Source organism: Dendrobium catenatum, unplaced genomic scaffold (assembly GCF_001605985.2).
Source record: "Dendrobium catenatum unplaced genomic scaffold, ASM160598v2 fragScaff_scaffold_390, whole genome shotgun sequence".
Classification (NCBI taxonomy): Eukaryota; Viridiplantae; Streptophyta; class Magnoliopsida; order Asparagales; family Orchidaceae; genus Dendrobium; species Dendrobium catenatum.
The window spans coordinates 5,637,639-5,662,857 of NW_021318852.1; the positions used below are offsets into that span (position 1 = coordinate 5,637,639).

Here is a 25,219-nt window from a genome sequence, read left to right on the forward strand (position 1 = left end):
ACTACAACAACAACAACAATATCAAGCCTTTATCTCACTACGTGGGGTCGGCTACATGAATCCTTTTTCTCCATTGTCCTATTAAATGTCAAATTCTCGTTTAAATCTAATAAAGAAAGGTCATTCCTAATATTTTCTAACCAAGTCTTTTTAGGTCTGCCTCTACCTTTCTTAACATAAGTCAAATCTAATACCTCTACTCTCATAACCGGGTCATTGGAAGGCCGCCGTTTTATATGACCAAACCATCTAAGGCGACTCTCTCTAATCTTATCTTCTACTGGAGCTACTCCAACCTTTTCACGTATATGCTCATTTCTTATCCTATCTCTAAGGGTAAAGCCACTCATTCACCTGAGCATCCTCATCTCTGCCACACTTAACTTAGTATTATGCTTCTCTTTTAATGGCCAACATTCAGCACCATAAAGCATTGCAAGCCTCACTACCATCTTATAGAATTTTCACTTAAGTTTGAGGGGTACTTTTTTATCACACAATAAGCCCGATGCATTCCTCCACTTCAACCATCCAACTTGAATTATGTTGATAATATCCCCATCAATTTCACCATCACTCTGAACAATAGATCCAAGATATCTAAAACGTGTACTCTTATTAATGACTTGATCGCCCAAAGTCACAAACCCCTCACTAGGTCTATTACTACTAAAATTACACTCCATATATTCCGTTTTAGATCTACTCAAGCGAAAACCTTTAGTCTCTAATGTTGACCTCCATAATTCAAGTTTACTATCAACTCCCTCTCTAGTCTTATCAACAAGAAGAATATCATCAGCAAAAAGCATACACCAGGGTACATCCTCTTGCAAATGTCTAGTGAAAACATCCATGACTAAAGCAAAAAGATATGGGCTTAAGGCTGATCCTTGATAAGCAACATATACAAATACTAAAATTAACTTACCATCTTTTTGTATGTAGAATCATATGTGATCAAGATGAGCTAGCTTGAATCCTTGCAAGCATATAGTTTCAATGAACCATTCAAGCCATGCTCTAGATGATTTTTTTTAGGCCATAAATAGATTTTTATTGATTTGGATATTTGTTTTAACTTCTCAGAGCACTTGACTCCTGAAAGAAGATCCTTGCAGATTTCTTCATTAAAGTCTTCATTGAAGTGCACATTCTTGACATCAAGTTGGTAAAAAGACCATTCGATAAGATGCCATTAAGTGTACCTGAACTGTGTTACGCTTTGCATCTATATCAAAAACTTCTGAGTGGTCGATTCCATAAGCTCGGATGAAGCCTTTTGCAACCAACCGTGCATTGTATCTATAAATGGATATATTAAACTAATATTTGACCATGCACACCCATTTACACCCAATTGGGATTGCTCCCTTATTTTATGAACAACTTCTCATTTCATTTTTTTAAGGCCACTTTTTAAGTCTTTGAGATTTCAATCATGTTAAACTAAAAACGAAAGTTTTATTGAGAATGACAAATGAAAAAAAAAAAAAAATCTCACAATACATGTTATAGGATGTTGAGTAAAGAAGTAATAGCCAATTCTTCAATAATATCAAATGAAGGAAAGTTTGTGAATTAACTGAACCTGCAAGTTTGAGTAAAATTCATGCCAATATTCAAGAGGTTGAGGATTTTCCATTATTTGTATATTCTTCCTGTTAAATCTCAGTTGTCCCTTGACACTAAATCCCACGACCAAGATGAGAATCTGTGGGAGGTTCACCTAGATCACGTCAATTTTTGTTAAATCTTAGTCATCCCTTGACACTTGATCCCACTGCCAGGATGAGAATCCGTGGGAAGCTCACCTAGATCACGCCGATCTCCTTCCATATTTGGGTGGTTGGTTTACGAAGGATTCTATTAGAACAATTATGCATAATTCTGTAATTATTTGTTTCTCTATTAGAGCTACATCAGAACTCCCATCAAATAAAGACACGTGGTCAATACACACTGACATGTGATCAATACACATTGTGTATGTACTGTTGCATATTAGCCGTGTATTGGCTATGTATTGATTGTATTTTAACTCTCAAGGTGACTTATTAGACCAAATGGTTCAACATTCTATTCCACAGCATTCCCTTGAACTTTGAGTATATCCTTGAAGGAAGTGTTAAATTCTAAGAATTAGAGAGGGAAAAAGGCTTGATTTTATTGCATAAAATTATCCCTACTTATAGACCTATACAAGATATCTTAATAAAGAAACAAGTAATTAAAAAATCATGCATAATTGCTCTAATATAATTGATACGATTTTACCGGGGATTTAAGAAAAACAGAGAACTGGTTTACAAAAAAACCTGAGAGAGAAGGTTCTTGATGGCTGTTCTTCAGAAATATGAAAACTGTGAGAGTTTTCTGGAATTCTGTCTTTACAGAATTCTAAGAAAACTTTGGTTTCCTGAAAGCTACAGAGACTGGCTGTATGGGAAGGAACCCAATTCCTGAGAGCTGCTAGTTGAGGACAGCAGGAAGCCAAGGAAGGAAGCCGCAGATTTTGGGGCTGTTTCTTGAAGGCCTGGTTCTGGCGGAAGAAATGGCCTGGAAAGCTGAGATTGCAGCTTGTTGATTGCGAGAAATTATTACGTGTGGAGTCCGGACGTAGACCTATGTTTGGACTCCAATCAAAAGACATTGGAGGAAAACCTCAAGCGAGAAGGAAGATAAAGCTTCAAGCAAGAAGATCTGTTCATCCATCAAGTTTAAATTTCGATTAACTATTTCATTAATCTCTAGTGCTCTCTTTCTCCCAGAATTCAAGTTATCTCTTTGTTAAAGTTTCATTATAAGCCCTTTTAAGAACTATACTAGCCATCCCCTAAACCTACATCAATCAAATAAAATGTAGATTATAAATCTACATTATAATCCCCTAAACCTACATCAAGTTTAAATTTCATTATAATTCAGCTCACCTTAAAATCCAATACTGTTGCTTGTTTATTTTAGGTTTGCCAATAAACGATTAAAATTTATCGAGCTAGAAAAAGTAAGCTTAATTCCATCTAATCTTGAAGTATAGATCACTAGCCTTTGGTTTGAAAGGGATAAGTAGAATCCTTCATATTAATCCTAAATTAGCAGAGGTTCATTATCCCTTTCTACATTAAAGTATGGCAAGTTGCCACACAGTAGGAGACGCATCACCTGAGCTTCCAAAGGCATTATGGTGCTAGCAACACAATAAGTATGAAATTCCCATTTATAACCTTAATAGCAAGCTTTCATAAGAAAAAAAAGGCTAGATTCCATGACAAAGAGAATAACCCGTTATAAGTTAAGTGCTCATACATAACTTCAAACATGCAGTAAAAGGCTGCCACATACTAAAGTTAGCCAACATGGTAGTTTACTTTTGATGCTGTCGCAATTGGAAAGACAAATTTTCTGCAGAAGCTATTTTTGCAAAATTTTGGTTAAATGATTTATAATACTACGTATGTTTCATTAACAACGGAACAACCATTATAAATATCTTTAAAGAAAAACACGGAATCAAAACTTCCATGGGGCTACACGGAACATCATGTACTTCTAAAAAGAGGCATCGAACTGACCAAGCATCGTAATAATTTTATCAAGAAACAAAGGAAGGCTCTACAATTGAAAGAGAAAAGAACAGCGACATTCAACTTTCATACCTGTTTCATCCTGAATGTCATCTTCAATATTTGAAAATGGAAATTTAGGGGGTTTCTCAGAACGTTGTTCATCCCTTCTTGTCACTAACATGTAAGTTGGCTTTTCCTTGCCAGAACCATTCTTTGTACTGTCCTTTGAAATATACTGCACCGTGGATCAAAAAATGATAGAAGGATCCGTGCAAACAATATAACACTACTAGCTATGGTTAAATAAACAAAGCAAGATTAAACTACATCAGAAATGTACATAGAAACACTAACAAAATTAAAAACCAAGATCTAACCTAAAAAAGAAAAATTAAAAGCCCTATTTCTAACAGGAGGAAAAAGAGTTAGTTCTGGAAATACATGGAAAGAAAAATACAGCAACGATGGAACAAACATTTACGTGGTTACGTAACATTCAAGTGGCTACTCAAGCAGCTACTTCCTAGCATACAACAGCAACAACAATCAGCTTTTATCCCATTACGTGGGGTCGGCTACATGAATCTTTTTTCTCCGATGTGTCCTGCTAAGAGTCATTCTCATTTGCTTGCTAGCATGACGACATAAAAAATATGATGTTAACCTGACATTTTGGATACTCTAAAGCACCAATATAACTAACATTTCCATGTCAAAAATGAGATTTTTGTATTGCCAAGGGTTATATAATAAACAATATCAAAATTCTATTTTTGCGTTGGGCAAAAGTTTAATTATCATTTATAAACTTGTATGCCATCATGATATATATATATATATATATATATATATATATATAAAAGAGAAAGAGAGAAAGGTGGCAAAAATAAGATTACATCAGCGCCCTGAAGTTCCTCATAATCCAACAGTAATAAGAATTCATACAGCATAAACTTGCACCATCAATCAAACAATTACTTCATAGAAAATGACATTCGATGACAAATTTTAAAGCTTGTCTGGTTACCGATATACAAGTACTGAAAGAAACAGTTTAGTATGATGCCCTCAGCGCTCTGACTATGTTGTACATGCAGCACATTATCAGAAAACATGGGGAATGCACTGATAGCCCGAAGGAAAAAAAAAAAGGAATAATGTCAATATTATGTCACCCTGAATTACCGAAACATGCCAATGTGCAACATAATGGAACGATGAAGCATGAGCAGTACCATGCTAACAGTAACAAGAAAAGCCCTATACCGATACTTAAATCAAAGCAAAACAACTTAGATGAACATTCACAAAAACTAATACTATAAGAATACATGTCCATGGATGAGAAAAGCTTTCACAATAATCCAATCGTACAATTATGTAAGAAATACTTTCATTGGTCTTTAATATTAGAAATGTAATATAGTTATTTCAATGCCATTCCCCTTTACTTATTGATAAAAGTTAAAAGGAACCAATTTTATGACTAATAGAATTTAAAGTAACAGTACATAAAGCTTAGATGTACTATCACTTCGAAAAAAAAATCAGAAAAATTAGATGAAAGGCAGATACTTAATTCTATTAGATATTGTTTAACCTTCATCCTCCTAATTGCAGTATACTTCCATGAACATTTTTCAGATGTTTCAACCTAAGAAAACATTAAATCAGGAAAAGTATAAATACAGGGTCATTTTTGGAGAGGTACAAAATATTCACTAGGAATAATAGCATTTTAATGAAAATGGTCACCTGATTCAAATTCACTGAATTAAAAAAAAGATACAGATGCAAACGAATAGGAGATAGACAAAAATATCAGTTTCCCAGAAATATCATGTGCAAACCTTTAAGGAGGGCCCTCTTCGCTTCTCAGAACAACGTCTAGAGGAAGGACTAGAGCTATTACCACCAACTAAAGCTCTTCGACTTGGTTTTCCATTACCAAATGCTCTCTGCAAATGGGAGAAAATGTTAAACAATATTCCCACTGATCAAATGAACTATGAAAAATTCCATGTGGTATGATTAAGAGATTTAAGGAAATTACAGAGTGGAAAACAGAGAGTCCTAAAGATAAGAGAAAAAATCAAAATGATCCTTGGATTATTTTAGTATCAGTCTATAAATGTGTTTAATTGAGTCACTTGATTACTCAAATATGATCCAAAATAATCCCTATGTTGTATTATTTTGGATCAGATTTGAGGAGCCAAGGAACTTTTTTTAATCAGATTTGAGAAGTCAATAGACTAAGGCTTCGTTTGGGATGACTTTCTTACTGCTTCTTAAAGCAGCTTTTTAATACAAAAATTAAAAATTTTGTACTAAAAAGCTGTTATAAGAAGCAATAAGAAAGCCATCCCAAGCAAAGCCTAAATTGGATACATTATATAATTTGAGGCTAAAATGGCCCCCATAAATAATAACTTTCCACTCCATAACTATGATTTCATCCTCAACTAATCTTGTAATATAAGATTGGGAAAAAGGACAATTCTCAACAATTTTATAATTACAAGGCCCTAACTTTTATGGTAACTAAAAATGAAAGTACTTAATATCATACAATTACTATCATCATCGCCATGATCATCTTTATAAATTCTTCTTCATTCAATTGAGTATATCATGAAGTTTTAACTTTATTGTGGAGATAATTTTTGCACAGCTTCCAACTATACAAACGCTAGACATGCTTCTTATTCTTCCCTAATTCTTCACATTAATTCAATCTACTTGACATTCTTACTTCTTTTTCCCTCCATTGTGCATGCTCATATCATTTAAATCCATACACTACCCTGTCTTTAATAGATATCATACTCATTATATGATTAGTTCCCACTCTATCATTCATAATCTTACAATGCATTCATCTTAGCATTCTGAATTCTTCCACACACAACTTAGTCATTAAGAACTCCTTATTGAAAAGGACTTAGATCCATTTATCATAGTTGATCTACATACATTTATAATTCTCTATTTAAGTCTCTTTAATATTCTTCGATCAAATAAAACTCTTGAGTCACTTCTCTATCTTACACCTAAATTAAACTTTTGAATAATTATCCTTAATTATCCCCATTCTCTAGGTTAGTTCTTTTTGTGTTTTCTTCTCTCATTATGTACTCTGGATGTGTCTTTTTGCTAGTTTTCAAGCTGCCATAACTTTGCTCAGCATGAGCATCTTGTTATTCTTTGAGTTAACTTCAATCTGTATGAGCAATAGCTGAGCTAACCTCAATCTTATGAGCAATAGCTAAGTCTTAAGGTTGCTTTAGAATCAACATGACATTTCTAATATTTAAAGATCACTATTAAGGTCCCCAGATGTGGTAGAATTCCATAAGTCTTGTAAACTCAGGTTTTGTAAACTTTATTTTTCAAGCATTGAAACCTTTCAACATTATTCTTGTTTATATGACCTTCGAATCATTGCCCTCGTAGCTCTGCCAATTGAATATCTAGTAGGCTTGGAGTTTTGTGTGCCTCACATAGAGGTAATTAACTATTGTTTTGTTTTGGGATAAATGTACCCTTCTTTGTCAGAAGCGTTATCCTTTTTTCTTGTGCAAGGTTGCTAGATATTGAGTTGTCAGTCCTATAATAAACTCTTCGGTATGATTACACACATGTAGTAAATCTCCTTTGTTGTTCACAGTGAAATCAATATGTGATAGATGGCTCTACCTTGATTTATTGTTCACTGGTTCTTATTCATTCAAGTTAAATTCATCCGATGGAGAATTTTAATTCATGCACTTTAGTTTTGTTAAATAAAATGAATATCATTCATGCAAATCATATTAATTATATAAATTATATTTGGCATATTGATTTATATAATATCTGAGAAAATTTATTGCAACAGCATAGTCACGTTATGCTTGTATATAGGTCGGTAAACCCTATTAGATATTGACTAGTCGGTCTGACAAGCCCACTGAGTGAACTACTCTATAGGAAATCATTGGATTTCCTTAGGTTGGTGTTCACCTTCCCCGTGATAAGTATTTGAATAATTATATGCATATAAATGCATGAATATATATAATTGAGCATGATTTGAAAATAATGAATGACGTGCAAGTCATTTTGAAGTATGAGGATACATAGCGTTGTGCATCAACCGTACAAGTTACAATTATCAAGCAACAAGAAACTTCAAAACAGTCAACTATCCTTAGTGGATTTAAGTGACTTCTTCTCTACTGCACATAAATGCATTTCCTGCAACTTCTTTTTAAAGAAAGATTACAATTTGATCTTCATCAGGCCTCAACTCAGTTAACACTACACATGTGTCGTCAGACGACTAACATAGCACACTGCTTTGGCTCCTTGAATCAAGGATATCTAATGTCAACACACTTCCGTATGAATGCATATTATCTTAGCAAAATGCCACTAGACATCCACGATCATCGGCCCTTTGTGTGATATTTGCTAGTGGTCATTTACTTCAACAATCATCGGATTATCGCTCGACTGCTATTTGCAGCGCACTCTCCAATTCTCTCATTCAGCTTTACACTCGGTCGTTGACTGCCAATAGACTTCAGTTCGATCGTCCATCGCCAACAAACTTTCGCTCAAACAGTGTTGAAATTCTCCCCGTCTACTCATCAATTCTGGTTCTCCTCCCGAATACTATTACCGTCAGATCTTCTCAAATCAACCTCGCATACAAGCAGCAATTGATCTTCTTATGTCAAGGGTTATCTATTAAGAAGATAGTTTCTCATCGTGACTTCTTCTACACAATAGAGGGGCACTGAAGCTTGATAGGGGAATGTCGCCTATCTCCGACAGTGGAATGCCTCCAATGCAAGAAGAAGAACACAAGTGAAGAACAAAGAGAAAAAATATCTCTTTCTATACAAGAGAGGGGCACTGAAGCTAGATGGGAGAATGTCGCCAATCACCAACAGTGGAATGCCTCCAATGTAAGAATAAGACTAGAGGAGAAAGAAAAGAAACGGCTGCACAAAGTCCAACTTCTACACAATAAGAGGGGCGCTGAGGCATGTGTCATTGGTACCTTAATATAGTAACTACAGGTTACCAGTCCCACTTTTTAATTTTCATACTACATGCCCTATTACTTTATCATTTATGCTTGAGAAATAGGAGTTACTTGCTGAGTTTGATTTATCAAATTCACCCGTTGTCTCTTTTTATAGCAGGTCATGTCGTCATATTTAGCGGATAGTCACTTCAAGAGCAGATTTATCCACAGTTGACTATATTTGATTTTTTATATTTTTTAGCAAACCATTATTTGCTTAGTATGTTGGGTAGTTTCTTCCATGTTATTTGTTCTATTTACATTTCTTTTGCTTGTACCAGTATTATTGGTTGGGTGTGCTGTTATTTGAATTTTTATTAATGAAATAAATATTTAGTTTAGTTTCCATTATTTACTCTGGTATAATTGGTTATATTATTTATTTATGCACTTCTCTCTTTTGTGAGTACAAAAAATATATTTATATCCCTTTATAGCATCCCATGTTGTCAGGATATACCGCCTTCCGAACCCGAGGTGTGACACCAAGCTTCTATAATATACATAATTACACAAGAAATTACAGTTGAAACTTTCATATTACACAAAAATGCATAGAGATTTCTCAAATCTAGCGAGGCAAAAGCAACCACCAATCCCCTGGTTCCACCACCACTTGCAAAGCAATTTATCCATCTCTAAGAAAGTACTAATGGGTTTATTTCATATCATATATCCCAATAACACAACAATATTAAATATCAAACAAAGCATAAGTTTGTGTGTATTGAGATTCAACAACACCCCCTGCACATTGCTATATGCAAAACACAAAGCTTGTATAATATACATGATTACATGAGAATTTAAAGGTAAAACTTTCATACTTTATATAACTGCATAGTGCTTTCTAAAATCTAGAGGGGTGAGAGACTCCATCAATTCTCTGATTCCACCACTGCTTGCAAAGCAATTCATTCATCTCTAAGAGAGTAATAGTGGATTTATTTTATATCATACATCCCAATCACATAGCGGTATCAAATGAAGCATAAATTTATTTGTACTGAGATTTGACAGCACCCCTTGCACGTTGCTATGTGCAAACCATAGAAGCTATCATTTGGAATTTGGGCACTAAATAAGTAACATATGTAGATTGAAAGTCCACATGAAAATACTAAAAACTTAAATACAAAATAAGAGAAACAAAAGTTCAAACTAACAGAAACATAAAAGATACCTGAGATCCACTCTTAGCTGCCCTTCTCCGCCTAACAAAATCCATCAGTGGTGTTATTATTGGTGCCTCCTTTGCACCTGCATAATTGCAAAAGCCAACGCCACTAGCATTCAAATGCTTAAAAAGAATATTGCTGACCGATATAAAATATCTAGTCCAGTACGCACCAGATCTTTCGGACTCTCTCCTTTCAAGCTGAATTTCAGCACTGGGGAGATTTTCCGTAGGCTTTGCAAGAAGCTCAACAAACTCCAAATAGTCAGGATCTAGATATTCATCAAAGAACTCTTTATGATTAAGACAGAAAACATAGGCTACTTAATGCATGGCCTGAAAATTTGAAAGAACTAACATCATTTTTCAAAAGAAAGTATATATTTTCTCAAATACCCTTGAATATAGACCCTTCCCGACCATCTTTCTTGATCCATGTACTTGGAATGCTTTGAGATGGAGCATATTCTACTAGAACCTTAAACTGAGTGCCTGCATCATATCATTAACAAGATAACTCATGTGAAGTGAAAACAACAAGATCATAAGTAAACAAGAAAACTAAACTAGGCAGATTGCTATCAGACAAACTGCAAAATATGTCAGAACTTCATAATCCTAGAGCCCACTAAGCATTCTTACCATAGCATTGAGCAAATCTTAAACACATGGAACAAGTAAATTGCACATATATATGCAACCATTTTAGGTTTTGTAATTCATGGCATGGTTCCAAATGACAGTTTAAGATGCTCAGGATGCAAAGCAACAGAATGATTCTAGCATAACCCAAAATTGTTAAAAACAGCTTATTGAGAGCTTCTATCTTAAGCAAAGTATATGGAACCAAAACAGTAACAATAGCAACGTAAATAGATCCTTTAACCAACACAAAATATGTACATCAAATATAAAACTAAAAAGTATAAATTAATTGAAAGGATGACAAAATGCTGATAGAAGAATTAATATTCAGTATTGTAGTGAGTATGGGTGCCAATATGATCAATCGGACACCTGAATGCATGGTGCAACTAGACAATAAACACATATATCACAACTGTTTATCTCTTCAATAGAGAAACAAATTTGTTTAAAAATTTTTCTTCGATGGTGTGCTGTGTTTTTGTTACAAAATAAAGTCAACTATATTTAGTGTTTTTGACAGAGATGGGTAAAGTGCTAAAAGGGAACTCCAACAAACAAAATATTACGAGACACGAGCTCATTTCTCCTCTTCGAGAGACCATGGAAAAGTTTAGAATGTAGCATGATTCTTTATGTTGCAAACACAATGCAAAAACTCAAAATTATAATAAATAAAGTTCTTTAAAGGCAAGACCAAACAAGAACTTGCTGATTAAACCAATGAACCATAAGAATTAAGAAGTAATTAAATATATGAAAAGCTCAAAATAATCTCCTGACTATTTGTATGTTGCAAATTTAATACCAAAGTATCACATTTCTCTAATTGAATCCCTCAACTATACAAGTTAATCATAAATCATGCCGCTGCTATAAATGAACTAATTTTGGGATATAATATTGATCTCAAGCTAGTCTCTCAACTATATAAATTGATCCCAATTTCAATTAATCTTTCAGGGACCATTTGGGATCATTTTGTATGGTGAAGAGACTAAATTGGAAAAATGTAAAACTCTGGTAGTAAATTAGTCAAATATATTGAGGACTATTATGAACTTTTTTCCCAATTAAATGTTTAGGGAAACTTTTCAGGAGATCATACACAACTAAAAAACAAAAAATAGCAGCAAAGTTACAGTTGAATGAAGGTTTACTAAATATGAAAGGAAATATAATGTAAAACTACTGGATGTAAACTAACACAAGAAAGGGAAAAAGTTTGGAAAGAGGAAAACAGAAACCATTATTGGAAATACATAAGCAAATAGACTGAAATCATAATAGCATGTACAGAAGAAAAACTAAAAAGTGTAAAAAGGAGGCAAAAAGAAAGAAAAAAATAAAGGGATGCTAAGATAAGAAAGTATAATGACAAAATTTTGCTGCAAAATTAAATATAAAATTGTAGCCCATAACTAATGCATAATAATATGTGCATGGGTAAAAGGAAGAAATGCAGCTGCCAAAGAAACCTAGGAATATGATGAGCACTACCATAAAAACATCCGTAGAAATTTCTTTTAAGATTTATTATACACAACTACAATTTATAAAAATAAGCGTGCAAAAAGCTAGCATTCACAAATAATATTTTACACAGCACAGTAGTAAGAAAAATAAAATTTCATGATATGAAAAAGCGTACAACAAATTCAACAAACAACACATATAGTATAAAAGAATTGCATGCGCAAATAACAATCTGAATAGTATGGTACAAAGTAAGTAATAAATTTTAATGATATAAATAAAAAAAACACAGAAGAAATTGCATCAAAAATCGTTAGACGTGTATGCATTATCTGAGCATGCTGACATAGTTGATCTTGTAGCAGCAAAGTCTTATGGGCTACACAAGACTTCATAATTCACTACTAGATATAGGGGTAATTAGATAAAAAAGCCCAATAAACTCTTGCATGAATATGCAAGAATCAATGAAACGCAAATTGACATCAGGTCAAACAAAGTTTATTTTGTTCTAGGGAAACCTTGATTTCCCATTAGTACAAATACAAGCCCCATGGCTGAATGTGTCCTCCGCCTTCATCGTTACACATCTTACGAGTGGATATTAGGTGACAATAAGGACGAAGACAACTTTAACTAGATATAGGGGTAATTAGATAAAAAAGCCCAATAAACTCTTGCAGAAATATGCAAGAATCAATGAAACGCAAATTGACATCAGGTCAAACAAAGTTTATTTTGTTCTAGGGAAACCTTGAAGTTTATTTTGTTCTAGGGAAACCTTGATTTCCCATTAGTACAAATACAAGTCCCATGGATGAATGTGTTCCTCCGCCTTCATCGTTACACATCTTACGAGTGGATATTAGGTGACAATAAGGACGAAGACAACTTTAACACCCCCCCCCCACCAAAAAAAAAAAGTAAGATATTATAGAAAATATGGAGACTCGTGGTGGGGAGGTAACTCGATCTATGTTGCCTTGCCCTCCAAGTGCAAGGAAGAAGCCACAAACTCTAGCTTGAAATGTAGTATATATTGTAGTTGTTGCTTCTACTTTAATTGTTCAAATCGCTATATGACCTTTATAAAGAGGAATTAGGGCCGAAACCTCTAAAAGGAGTGGGATCCCCTACAGTAATTCGAACCTGGGTAGACAAGTCCTCAAACCAAATAAACTCATCAATTAATCTGGCCAAAAGTATCTTCTATGAGGGCTGAGGGAGAAGAGGGTGAGTGATGCGGACATCCGACGGTGGACGTTACTCAATGGAAGAGACGAAGATCAACGACCGAGATCACTCTTCTTTTTTATCTTAGTTTATTAATTGTATTTTGATTTAATATTGCATTTCTTGTTTTTACCCTTATTTAAGAGTCTTGTCTTATGTAAGACCAAGGGGCAAAGTTGTCTTTTTTTAAGTTCTTTTGTTTTAAGGCATATATATATAGAGACACTTGATCTTGTATTAGTATGATGGATTATTAAGAAAAATTTTTCTGCACTCTTATTCTTTGGGGAGAACTTTGGTGAGATCCCTATGGGAGGGAATCGTAATCTCCATCAGCCACAGGATGGGTCTGGGCTTGTGGCTTGAAGTCCCTCAGCGAAGGGCAACGTATCACCCATCAATCGCAGGATGCAGGAAGCGTCCGGGCTCACGATTTTTTTCTTTGTTTTCGTTTCTTCTTATTTTTCTGAATCGCCACCTCCATCTTCTCTCCAATCCGCCGGCTTCATCCCCTCCTCCACACAAACCCGTCGGCCTCTTCCCCCTACTCCATCCAAAATCCAAACCGATCCCCTCCACCTTAAACCGTCGGCTCCCACCAAGCATAGTCGTCAGCCTTGCCACCTAATCTTGCCCTTCCCCACACCCTAATTTTACTACTTTCAAAAAATAGTGTTACTTATTTAGGAAGATTTTGAATTCAAATTCAAACCATTTTGAATTTCAAATTATTTTCCTAAATAACTCACTCCATCTTAGGAAACCACTTAAATATATTCCAATTTGAAATAAATTCAAATTTGATTAAATTCTCCAAACCCTAATTTTACTACTTTCCTAAAATAGTGTTACTTATTTAGGAAGATTTTGAATTCAAATTCAAATCATTCTGAATTTCAAATTCTTTCCCTAAATAACTCACTCCATCTTAGGAAACCACTTCAATCTATTCCAATCTGAAATAAATTCAAATTTAATTCAATTCACCGCATTCAATGAACCTAGACACCCTCTCTCCCCAATTCAAATCTTCCCCATAATTACTGACCCATTAATGATTCATAAATCAATCAATCAAAGCCCAATTAATTCCTTCCCATAAGGCTGAGATTATTTCAGACTTTTGAATCCGTTTTCCTCCCTATTCAAGTTCAAATTTACTGGAATTAAATTCCTTTTCCCCTCCTCCATAATGTCGGCCACTTCTCCATCTCATTTCCCTTAAACTAGTTGACCAAGCCATTATTTCTTCCCTCCCAACACCAATTCCTATAGGTTTTCACATTGCAAGCTTGTTGTCCTGCATACAAAAACCAATCCTTTGATGTCCCAAAGGAGAGTAAGTGTTGTCCTGAATCTCGTGGCTTCTCCTTATTGTCCAGAATTCTTGTATGCAGATTTCTCTCTGTTGTCCTCAAATTTCAGCAGAATACTCACTGTCCTGCTTACTAGACGGCTTTTCCCTTGCTGGCCAGAAAATTTCACCCAAGATCCTTGTTGTCTAGTCCTCCAGAAAGGCGTCACTTGCTGACCAGAAGCTCTGGTACATCAAATATTGTTGTTCGTTCTACATCAGTTTGGTATTAGAGCATGGTTGCCCGGGGTGCGAACTCGACGGAGTCAAGCTCTTTTCCACCCCGAGAGAATGATGCGGACATCCGACGGTGGACGTTACTCAATGGAAGAGACGAAGATCAACGGCCGAGATCACTCCTTTTTTATCTTAATTTATTAATTATATTTTGATTTAATTTTACATTTCTTTTTTTTACCCTTATTTAAGAGTCTTTTCTTATGTAAGACCAAGGGGCAAAGTTGTCTTTTTTTAACTTCTTTTGTTTTGAGGCCTGTATATATAGAGGTCCTTGCTCTTGTATTAGTATGATGGATTATTAAGAAATTTTTTTCTGCACTCTTGTTCTTTGGGGAGAACTTTGGTGAGATCCCTATGGGAGGGAATCGTAGTTTACATCAACCGCAAGATGGGTTCGGGCTCGTGGCTTGAAATCCCTCGGCGAAGGGCAACGTATCACCCATCAACCACAGGAAGCGTCTGGGCTCACGATTTTTTTCTTTGTTTTTGTTTCTTCTTATTTTTCCTGCTCGCCACCTCCATCTTCTCTCTAATCCGCCGGCTTCATCCCCTCCTCCACACAAACCCGCCGGCCTCTTCCCCCTACTACACCCAAAATCCAAATCGATTCTCTCCACCTTAAACCGTCGGCTCCCACCAAGCATAGCCGCCGGCCTTGCCACCTAATCTTGCTCTTCCCCACACCCTAATTTTACTAATTTCATAAAATAGTGTTACTTATTTAGGAAGATATAGAATTCAAATTCAAATCATTTTGAATTTCAAATTCTTTTCCTAAATAACTCACTCCATCTAAGAAAACCACTTAAATCTATTCCAATTTGAAATAAATTCAAATTTGATTCAATTCCCCACACCTTAATTTTACTAATTTCCTAAAATAGAGTTACTTATTTAGGAAGATTTTGAATTCAAATTCAAATCATTTTGAATTTCAAATTATTTCCCTAAATAACTCACTCCATCTTAGGAAACCACTTCAATCTATTCCAATCTGAAATAAATTCAGATTTAATTCAATTCCCCACATTCAATGAACCTAGACACCCTCTCTCCCCAATTCAAATCTTCCCCCATTAATTCTTAGGCCCATTAATGATCCTCAATTACTTATTTAGGAAGATTTTGAATTCAAATTCAAATCATTTTGAATTTCAAATTATTTCCCTAAATAACTCACTCCATCTTAGGAAACCACTTCAATCTATTCCAATTTGAAATAAATTCAAATTTAATTCAATTCCCAACATTCAATGAACCTAGACACCCTCTCGCCCCAATTCAAATCTTCCCCATTAATTCATAGGCCCATTAATGATCCTCAAATCAATCAATCAAAGCCTAATTAATTCCTTCCCTTTAAGGCTGAGATTATTTTCAGACTTTTGAATCCGATTTCCTCCTTATTCAAGTTCAAATTTACTGGAATTAAATTCCCTTTTCCCCTCCTACCTATTGTCGGCCACTTCCCCATCTCCTTTCCCTTAAACTAGTTGACCAAGCCGTTATTTCATCCCTCCCAACACCAATTCCTGTAGGTGTTCACATTGCAAGCCTGCTGTCCTGCATACAAAAACCAATCCTTTGATGTCCGGAAGGAGAGTAAGTGTTGTCCTGAATCTCTCGTGGCTTCTCCTTGCTGTCCATAATTCCTGTACGCAGATTTCTCTCTGTTGTCCTCAAATTTAAGCAGGAATACTCGTTGTCCTGCTTACTAGACGGCTTTTCCCTTGCTGGCCAGAAAATTCCAGTCAAGAACCTTGCTGTCATTTCTCCGGAAAGGCCTATCTTACTGACCGGAAGCTCTGGTACATCAAATCTTGTTGTTCGTTCTACATCAAGGAGTCATTACGAAACTGTGATCTAATTAAAAAGTGATATCTTTATCAAATGTTACAAGATTCAAAATCATCTCAATTTCTCAAAGCCAACAAAGTGTTATTGAAAGAGAAAGCAATAACAACAACAAAAACAACAAGTCATTATCCCACTACATGGGTCGGCTAAATGAATATTTTTTCTCCATTATGTCCTATTAAAATTCAAAAGGTTGTACCCTAGTGTAAGAGGTTGTACCCTGGTGTATGTTTTTTGCTGATGATATTCTTCTTATTGATAAGACTAGAGAGGGAGTTGAATGTAAACTTGAATTATGAAGGCCAACCTTAGAGTCAAAGGCTTTCGTTTGAGCAGATCTAAAACTGAATATTTGGAGTGTAATTTTAGTAATAATAGATCTAATAGGGGATTGTTACTTTGGGCGATCAAGTCATTAATAAGAGCACACGTTTTAGAAATCTTGGGCATATTGTTCAGAGTGATGGTGAAATAGATTGGGATATTATTAGCAGAATTCAAGTTGGATGGTTGAAGTGGAGGAATACATCAGGCTTGTTGTGTAAAAGAAATGTCTCCCTCAAACTTAAGGGAAAATTATATAAGATGGTGGTGATACCTGAAATGCTTTGTGGTGCAGATTGTTGGCCATTAAAAGAGAAGCATAATATTAAGTTAGGTGATGTAGAGATGGGGATGCTCAGGTGGATGAGTGGCTTTACTCTTAAAGATAGGATACAAAATGAGCATAAACGTGAAAAGGTTGGAGTAGCTACAGTGAGAGATAAGATTAGAAAGAGTCGTCATAGATGGTTTGGTTACACAAAACAACGGCCTTCTGATGACCTGGTTAGGAAAATAGAATTATTAGATTTGACTTATATTAAGAAAGATAGAGGTGCACCTAAAAAGACTTGATTACAAAATATTAGAAATGACCTTTCTTTATTAGATTTAGATGAGAATTTGACCCTTAATAGGACACAATGGAGAAAAGGATTCATGTAGCCATCCCTAAATAGTGGGATAAAGGCTTCTTGTTCTTGTTGTTGTTGTTATATGTCCTATTAAAAATCAAATTCTCATTTAAATATAATAAACAAAAGCTATATCTAATACTTTCAAACCAAGTCTTTTTAGGTATATCTCTACTTTTTTTAATATATGCCAAATCTAATACATCTACTCTCTGAACCGGGTCATCGAAAGTCTGACATTTTATGTGACCAAACACCCAAGACAACTCTCTCTAATCTTATTTGCCACAGGAGCTGCTCCAACATTTTCATGATGTATTAAAGGATTCATGTCATGATTGTTCGACAAGTTCTAATGCTGGCTATCAACTGTCAAACTCAACCCTCCACTTTTCTCATCCATGGCTTGAGACCCAAAAATGATAGTATTGTTGAAAGAGAAAGAAAACTTAAAAAAAACTCTATTACAAACATAATAGAGTGATTGAAACAATGAACAAGAAATCCTAGCATAAAGAGAATGTTAAATCAAAAGGAATTCAAGAAAAGGAACATGAATAGACATCCAAAGATGAACAAATAAAATATTTTTCCGTGAAGTCACTAGAAATCTTAGATTTGAAATGATTCACCAAGACTAGCAATTCATCTAAAAAAAATCATAGAATTACTAAATGAAATATGTATGATGGGCTGCAAGCCCACAAAAGTTTAAATTGATTATTGCCATAAACTTTGAGAAGCAAGCGATAGACTATAAATTGATAAGAGCGATATCAAAAATCACTCGAGAAGCTTATCTATATTGGCCACACAGGGATAGACATTATCAATGTTATAAGTTCTAAGTAAATTCAAGAAAAATACTAAACAAGCACATCAACAAGAGGCATATAAAACACTTCAACACCTCAAAGGAACTCCAAGAAAACAAATCTTATATAAGACAAATAGAAGTGAGGGGCCGAACCAGCCATAATTTTCAGGAAGATCCCTCAAAAAAAAAAAATTCTAATATTGGTTATTGCATCCTCTTTGGTGAAAAGCTAATCATTTGGAATAGCAAGAAGCAATCAATAGTACTAAATCTTGTGCTAAAACTGAATTTCAACCAATGACCCATTGAATCTATGAACTTTTATGAATCAAATTCAACCAAAATGGCATTGGAATAAAATGAAAAAATAAAATGAAATCATATATATATATATATACATATTAGAAAGTGGATTGTTATTTATCTGTTAGACCAGTCCATTGGACCGGTCCACGCGGGACCGGCCCGAGATCGACGAGGCGAATTGCCTCCGCCCCGTTTCCGCGATCGAGCGCACCGCCAACATCCACAAACTGTTTTTGTAAGGATTTTTGAGGGATTTGGGAGGGGAATTTGAATGTAGGGACTGTTTAGGGATTTCCTTTTGATTTGTATGCATTAAATACTTTGTTTTCCTAGGGCTTGGGTATCTTGAATTTGGTTGAAATTTGATATCTCTTAGATTTAGATTTTCTTTGGGCTCTAGCGGCGTCTAGAGATTTGGGTGAGATCGATCCTCCTCTCGAATTGAGGATCAAGTGTATCTTGCTATTTTCCATGTTCCTTTCATCAAATAATACAAATTATCTATTGTTTGTGTGATTTTTGTGCAGACTTTTTGTGAAGATTCTCGCTGTTTTGAGAAGATTGATAGGAAATACTCGCGATCTACAAGTGTTTCCAATCAAATTGGTATTATATCAAAGTCTTGGGACCGGTGGAGGGCTGTTTTCGGCAAATTCTAGCAGCAGATTTTTGCCGGGAAAAGGAGGAAGTTGCTGTTTTTTTACTCCAAAATCCAGATTTTGTGAATCGACAAACTCCGGATTGTAATGGCGGCCAAGAAAGTTGATGCTTTGGATGACAGACTCGAAGGAGAGATTAATCACATCAAAGAAACCGTGGAGGAAAGAATTTCTTCCATGGAGGGGCAGGTGGCCGATCTCAGGGATATTATGAAAAGAATGCTGGAGATTCAAGCATAAACGGCGGCATCCGAAGCGAATGGCCCGGAAGCGAAGAACACCAATTGTGAAATCCGTAAGCAGGAAGAAGATGTGAAAATTGTGGAAGGGGAAAGAAGAAGACCATATGTGGAGCCTTTCCATAGGGAAGAAAGAGGAGATCAACATGGGGAAAGGTATGGCTATGGGGAAGCGGAGCAAAGAGGGGTTGATTGGGAACGCCATGAGGGGTTTTACGGCCATCGGGGTGCTGATTTTGAAGAAAAGGGGAATCTCGAAGGGAGTTTGGGCTATGGCAAAAGCAAGAGAAGATCATGAAACATGGGGTGGACCTAGCACTTTGGAGAGGAAAAATTATGGGAGAATCAGAGGAAATGATGGCGACCAGAAGGTGAGGAAGTTGAAGATGCACATATTCGAAGGAGAAGATGCGTATGGGTGAATTTACAAGGTCGAGCGATACTTTGCCGTCAATGGGCTGACAGAGGAGGAGAAGCTGACAGCAGCGGGATTGTGCTTGGAAGGAAAAGCCCTATCATGATTTCAAAGGAGAGACCAGAGGAGGCCTATCATGAACTGGAGGGAATTCAAAGACTGCATAATAGAACGTTTTCAAACCGACAGGGAAGGAGATTTCTATGAGCAGTTCTTTGCTCTGGTGCAGGAAGGATCAATAGCAGACTATCGTGAGCGGTTCGAGCACCTGGCTAGTAGGGTGGAGCGATTATCAGATATTGTATATGAGGGGAACTTCATGAAGGGGTTGAAGGCAGAGATCCGAGCGACAGTGAAAGTTCTGATGCCTAATGACTTGGAGGAGGCAATGAAGTTGGCACAGCTGGTGAAAAACCAGAAGAATCTAGAGAAGGGAGCCAGGAGCAGCAGCTCATGAGACTCTTACAAGACTACGACCGCTCTTTTAACACCCAAGGGGCCTGCATCATGCAACATTAATGAGACCACCAGGGAAAAGCCAGTAGGAGGGAGTGGGGAAAATTTCAAGAGACTGACAGAGAAGGAAATGCAGGAGAAGAGGGCAAAGGGGTTGTGTTTTAGGTACAAAGAGAAGTATACACCAGGGCATCGGTGCAAGGACCGAACTCTTCAGGTTCTCACCGTCTGCGATGACGAAGAAACTGAGTAGGGAGGTGAGGAGGAGACAGGAGGAGATGGAGGAGAAGCTACACTTGGATCTGGCTGAGGTTTCCCTAAACTTAGTGGTATGATTCACTACGAATCATACCATCAAATAAGAAATCCAACCCATCCATATTATTTGCATAAATCAACAATTTTAACCGTAAAATTTGATCACTTCTAACGAAGGTATGTTCATTATACAAACTTGATGACATGTGATGTAAGCAAAGCCCCCCTGCTTTTCCCGGTTCTCCTGGATGGTTGTTCGTCTTCTGCTCCAGCTCCTTGGCTTCCCGGTTTCCCCACCTGCTGGGTTGTTCGGTTCCCAACATTCCCGATTCCCCTTGCTGGTTGTTTGGTTCCTGCATGGCTTTCCCGGTTCCCTTGGCATTTGGTTATTCAGTTCTACTCTTGGCTATCCCGGTTCCCCTTGTAGCTATTTGGTTCTGCTCTTGGCTGTCCGGTTCCCCTTCTGGCTGTTCGGTTCAACGGTGCCTTTTTTTCTTGGGATTCTGATAAGCCTTAGGTTTCACAAATTAGGGTTTGCCCTAATTTCTCCTCCAAAAGGAGGAATTTCTCCACCAAAACCAAATGAGAGACACTCACAAGAGGGTTGAGATGAAAAGTAAGAACCTTTGCATTAGAAAGCCAAGAGAAAACAAGATAAGTTTGTCCACTTCGAGAAGGACAAGATCTCCCACAAGAAAACCCTAGAAAAGCACAAGAAAAAGACTAGAGGAAGAAAAACTAGAAAGAGAATACACTTTTCATAATGCCCCAAAACTAAACCCTAATGGCTCCCTTCATACTCTTTGAAAAATCCCTCCCATCCCCAAAATAACCCCACTTAAGTGGTGGGTCCCTTTGGTCCAGCCAGCCTGCCCCCTCCCCTTTTCTTCCGCCTATAAACCCGCACGGGTCCAGGCGCCGGTCTATCAGATTCCTCCTTGACTGTTCGGTTTCCGTTATGCCTTTTCCCAAAGGTTTTCCTGTTTTTTGTTGGTTGTTTGGGCGGCTATTTGGGTGTCCTTTGGGCTGCTATTATCCTATTTAAAGGGGAGTTTTGGGCAAGTTTTAAAAGAGATTATGGATGATTTTTGGAGCATCAAAACCTGAGGGTTCTTCTTTGATAGCTTGCGAGCTGTCCCCCTTTCTACTCTCCTCTCTATAACTTCGTCTTGGACTTCTTATCTTACTTCTTCTATCCGCAAGTTTCCACCCCATTTATATCTTTATTCTAAATCAATGAAAAGCTTTTAGATGTTTTTATTTCTAAGATTGTGTTTCTCGTGTGAGTTGAATGTGTTGTTCGTTATAATATAAAAGTTGTAAGGTGTCTTTTTGTCTTATTTAATTTTAGTTGAGTTTGTGTTTGTTAAAATTATTTTGAATGGAAGACATCAATTTATTTTGCAATCTTAGTTTCCTAAAAAATTTGGTTGCATCAACATGATAGAAGCTGACTAATTCACCTCACCCAAAAAATATATATATTTTAAGTTAACTTTTTGTTTCTGAAATCCAGTTCACAAATATTCTGAAAAAAAAACATATAGATAAGTTTTTACATGATTGCATGCTAGTAGATGCAAAAATATTGAATATTTTACCACAATATAGGTATCCTCCAGGTGTTAACTTTATCGGCTTAATGTATGACGAGATTTGGCAACTTACACAACATAAAAATTGCATGATGATCAAAACTAAAATGAAAGAAAGAAAATTGTACAGAAAATGCGACTCTTTCAATAAAAGGAATAATACCTCATGCATTAGCTGCACAACAAACACATAACATGTAAATGTGTTAAATTTATTTTGTGCAAAGCTATTTCACAACATCCAAGTAATTTAGCCAACCCTTTTTTCCTACTAATCATTTAACATTAATTTTCTCAAACCATCTTATTTCTAAATATTATATCCTTCATTATTCATGCCAAAATAACCTAAGCTTATGTTCCAATACCTTATCTTCAATAGATGCTACTCACGCATCCCTCTAAGATAATCATTTCTCATATCTTCCCTCTCTCTCTCTATCTCTATACATATTAAAATATTATCTTTAAAACTTCTAAAAGTTTCCTAAATGATAATGCAAAGAAAAAAAATAAAAAAGCTATTCACAGAGACTTTAGGTGTTTAATTTTGTATTATAAAAGTAAAAAGTCTGCATGCACTTGCTTGACATTAGGGGCATCCTTCAAGAAATTCTGATGAACGATTTAAACTTCAAACTCATTCAGAAACACCATGAGCCTAGAATGAAGACTTGAAGAGATAATATTTGAAAATAAAGCATAATGCATGATGTCCAACATATTCATGAGATGGTGATGCCCAAATTGGCTATTTGAATGTCTCATATACTCCTCTCAAAAGGTAAAGCATGATGTTTGAAAACATCCTGTGTGCACTAGATATGCAAGGTTAGATTGCTAGTTCAAGCTAACCTATGATAGTCCGTTAATAAGATGCTACCTTTTTCATTGAGTGATTTTATCTCATTAAGAGCTAAAAGTATTCTAATTTATGAATTCATGGAAAATTATGTTCAATTATGCATATGTATACAACTCCATACTTATGGAATCATCGACAAGGCTTAAAGAAAAAAAATCCCAACAGGAAATCAGTTCAATCAATCCAGTAAAGTTTATTAGAGAGATTAAAACTATATGAAAAATAATTCATATATTACAAAATGCACAATTAACACCAATCATTTATTTCCCAATAAAAAACCATCTACCTTTTTCATTGACAAATACATGCCCATCAAAGAACTCAGCAAACTCGAAGACGTCTGCAGGGCTCTTGAAATCAATGTAAGCTCGAGCATATCTACCATTCTTTGGGCTGCAAAAAAATCATTAAAGGAATTGTACATTAAATCAACAATAAGTGATAGTTTTAGATAAAAATGATTTGATAAAACAAAAAAGGAAATAGTCAATAGGACATCAACTAAATAGCATTCCATGTTAGATATCCTTTCTATTGGCATAAATCGGCAATGCCATCAAATTAAAAGTCGTCAGTAGCCAAAACGTCATCACCCTTCAAGACTTTGACGAGGTATACAAAGGTGAATCGCAACACTTAGTCATAAGTAGCAGGGACAAAAGATGTCATGTATATAATGCAGAGCATGCACCATAAAATTCCAAAACCAACTCCCATAATTTGTCTGGCAAAAAGTAAATTTGGAGCAAATAAGCTTGCTGTGTTGAAACGAACAGTTTAAGATGGTGAATTCAGAAAAAAAAAAAAGTGACAAAATGAGTTGTTCGTATGATCAAAATCTACGTTTACGTAAAAAGATGGAAAGCATGTAGCATAGATATTAGTAACAAATTCAATAATACAAAATAACAGCCCAAACGTCTACTAATTTAACCATTACCAGCAAAATTGGTGTTCATGACTAATTCGAGATGTGAAACCGGAAAAATAAAAAAGCCTTCAACAGCATTCTAGAAAACGATATTACAATCATCACAAGAAACAACCCTCAAATTGAACAACATTAAATCACTTTAACATACCGAACCGGAAACTCTGTCTCAGTTTTGATTATAGCTAGTTTCCTATGAACTAAAATCGCACTCCGAAACATAATATTAGATAGATACTGTATCCTGCAAGTTGATAACAACATGGAAATGAGGCACATGACATTAAGGCAAGAACAATCATATACCATCTAAAATCACCGCAGACCATCACGAATAAAGCAAGCGATATGGGTTAATTGCATAAGGGAGGAATTTGTAAATTGTAACACAGGAGGCCGCAGGATTGGAGAAAAGAAAAGCCAACCTGCTCTTGCCCGGCCGAAAGAAGAACCACTTGTACCGGCCGGAAAACTTGTCTTCAATCTGCTCCGTGAGAGCAGGTTCAGTGAGAGACGGCGGCAAGTGTCGGAGTACGACCTTCGTCCTCTCCAAAGGATCCTTCATGTCACGCAACCTAAATAACACAAAACAGGAAGTATACCCACCGAAATCGAGGGCGAATCCCTACAAACGCGTAAATCACATCTCCACCAGGGCCTCGGATTGCAGCGTTACAGAGTGAACTGGGGGCGTTTTGTTACTCAAATAGGGTTTCATACTTTCATCTGCGGGACGGAGCGAAGCGAAACAGTCTGAGATCAATGACCATGAAATCGGCCAAAAAAATACACGATTTTATAAATCTAAGTATATGTAATTATTTTATATTCCGTAGAACAAAATTTTACAGAATTTATAGAAAAATGTAAGGTTTAGAAATATAAAACTGGATTATTTTAAGAGTGAAATATCTGCAATTTCGAGTGCAGGTTGATGTTTATTTATCTACTGTATATATTATCGGTGGAATATTTAAATTTATTGAAACTTTTTCTTTAATTTTCATCGTAGATTTTTAGTTTAAAAATATATATCACTAATTATTAAGTTATATTATCTAATACTGAAAATTTAAAAATAGTTATGATAT

The 25,219-nt window shown here is 35.7% G+C and overlaps 1 protein-coding gene across 1 annotated transcript in view; it reads right to left on the bottom strand.

Annotated features, from left to right (window-relative positions):
* Nucleotides 1-24,917, bottom strand: part of LOC110097530 (regulator of nonsense transcripts UPF3) — a 40,217-nt gene extending 15,300 nt beyond the window's left edge. The window contains exons 1-7 of the mRNA XM_020823952.2: nt 24,554-24,917; nt 23,484-23,590; nt 10,220-10,315; nt 9,997-10,095; nt 9,830-9,906; nt 5,420-5,527; nt 3,660-3,804 (exon numbers count right to left, since the gene is read on the bottom strand). Of these exons, the coding sequence (XP_020679611.1) occupies nt 3,660-3,804; nt 5,420-5,527; nt 9,830-9,906; nt 9,997-10,095; nt 10,220-10,315; nt 23,484-23,590; nt 24,554-24,693 (772 nt within the window). The 5' untranslated portion in view covers nt 24,694-24,917. The remainder of the gene's footprint in view (nt 1-3,659; nt 3,805-5,419; nt 5,528-9,829; nt 9,907-9,996; nt 10,096-10,219; nt 10,316-23,483; nt 23,591-24,553) is intronic.
* Between the last annotated feature and the right edge of the window lie 302 nt (nt 24,918-25,219).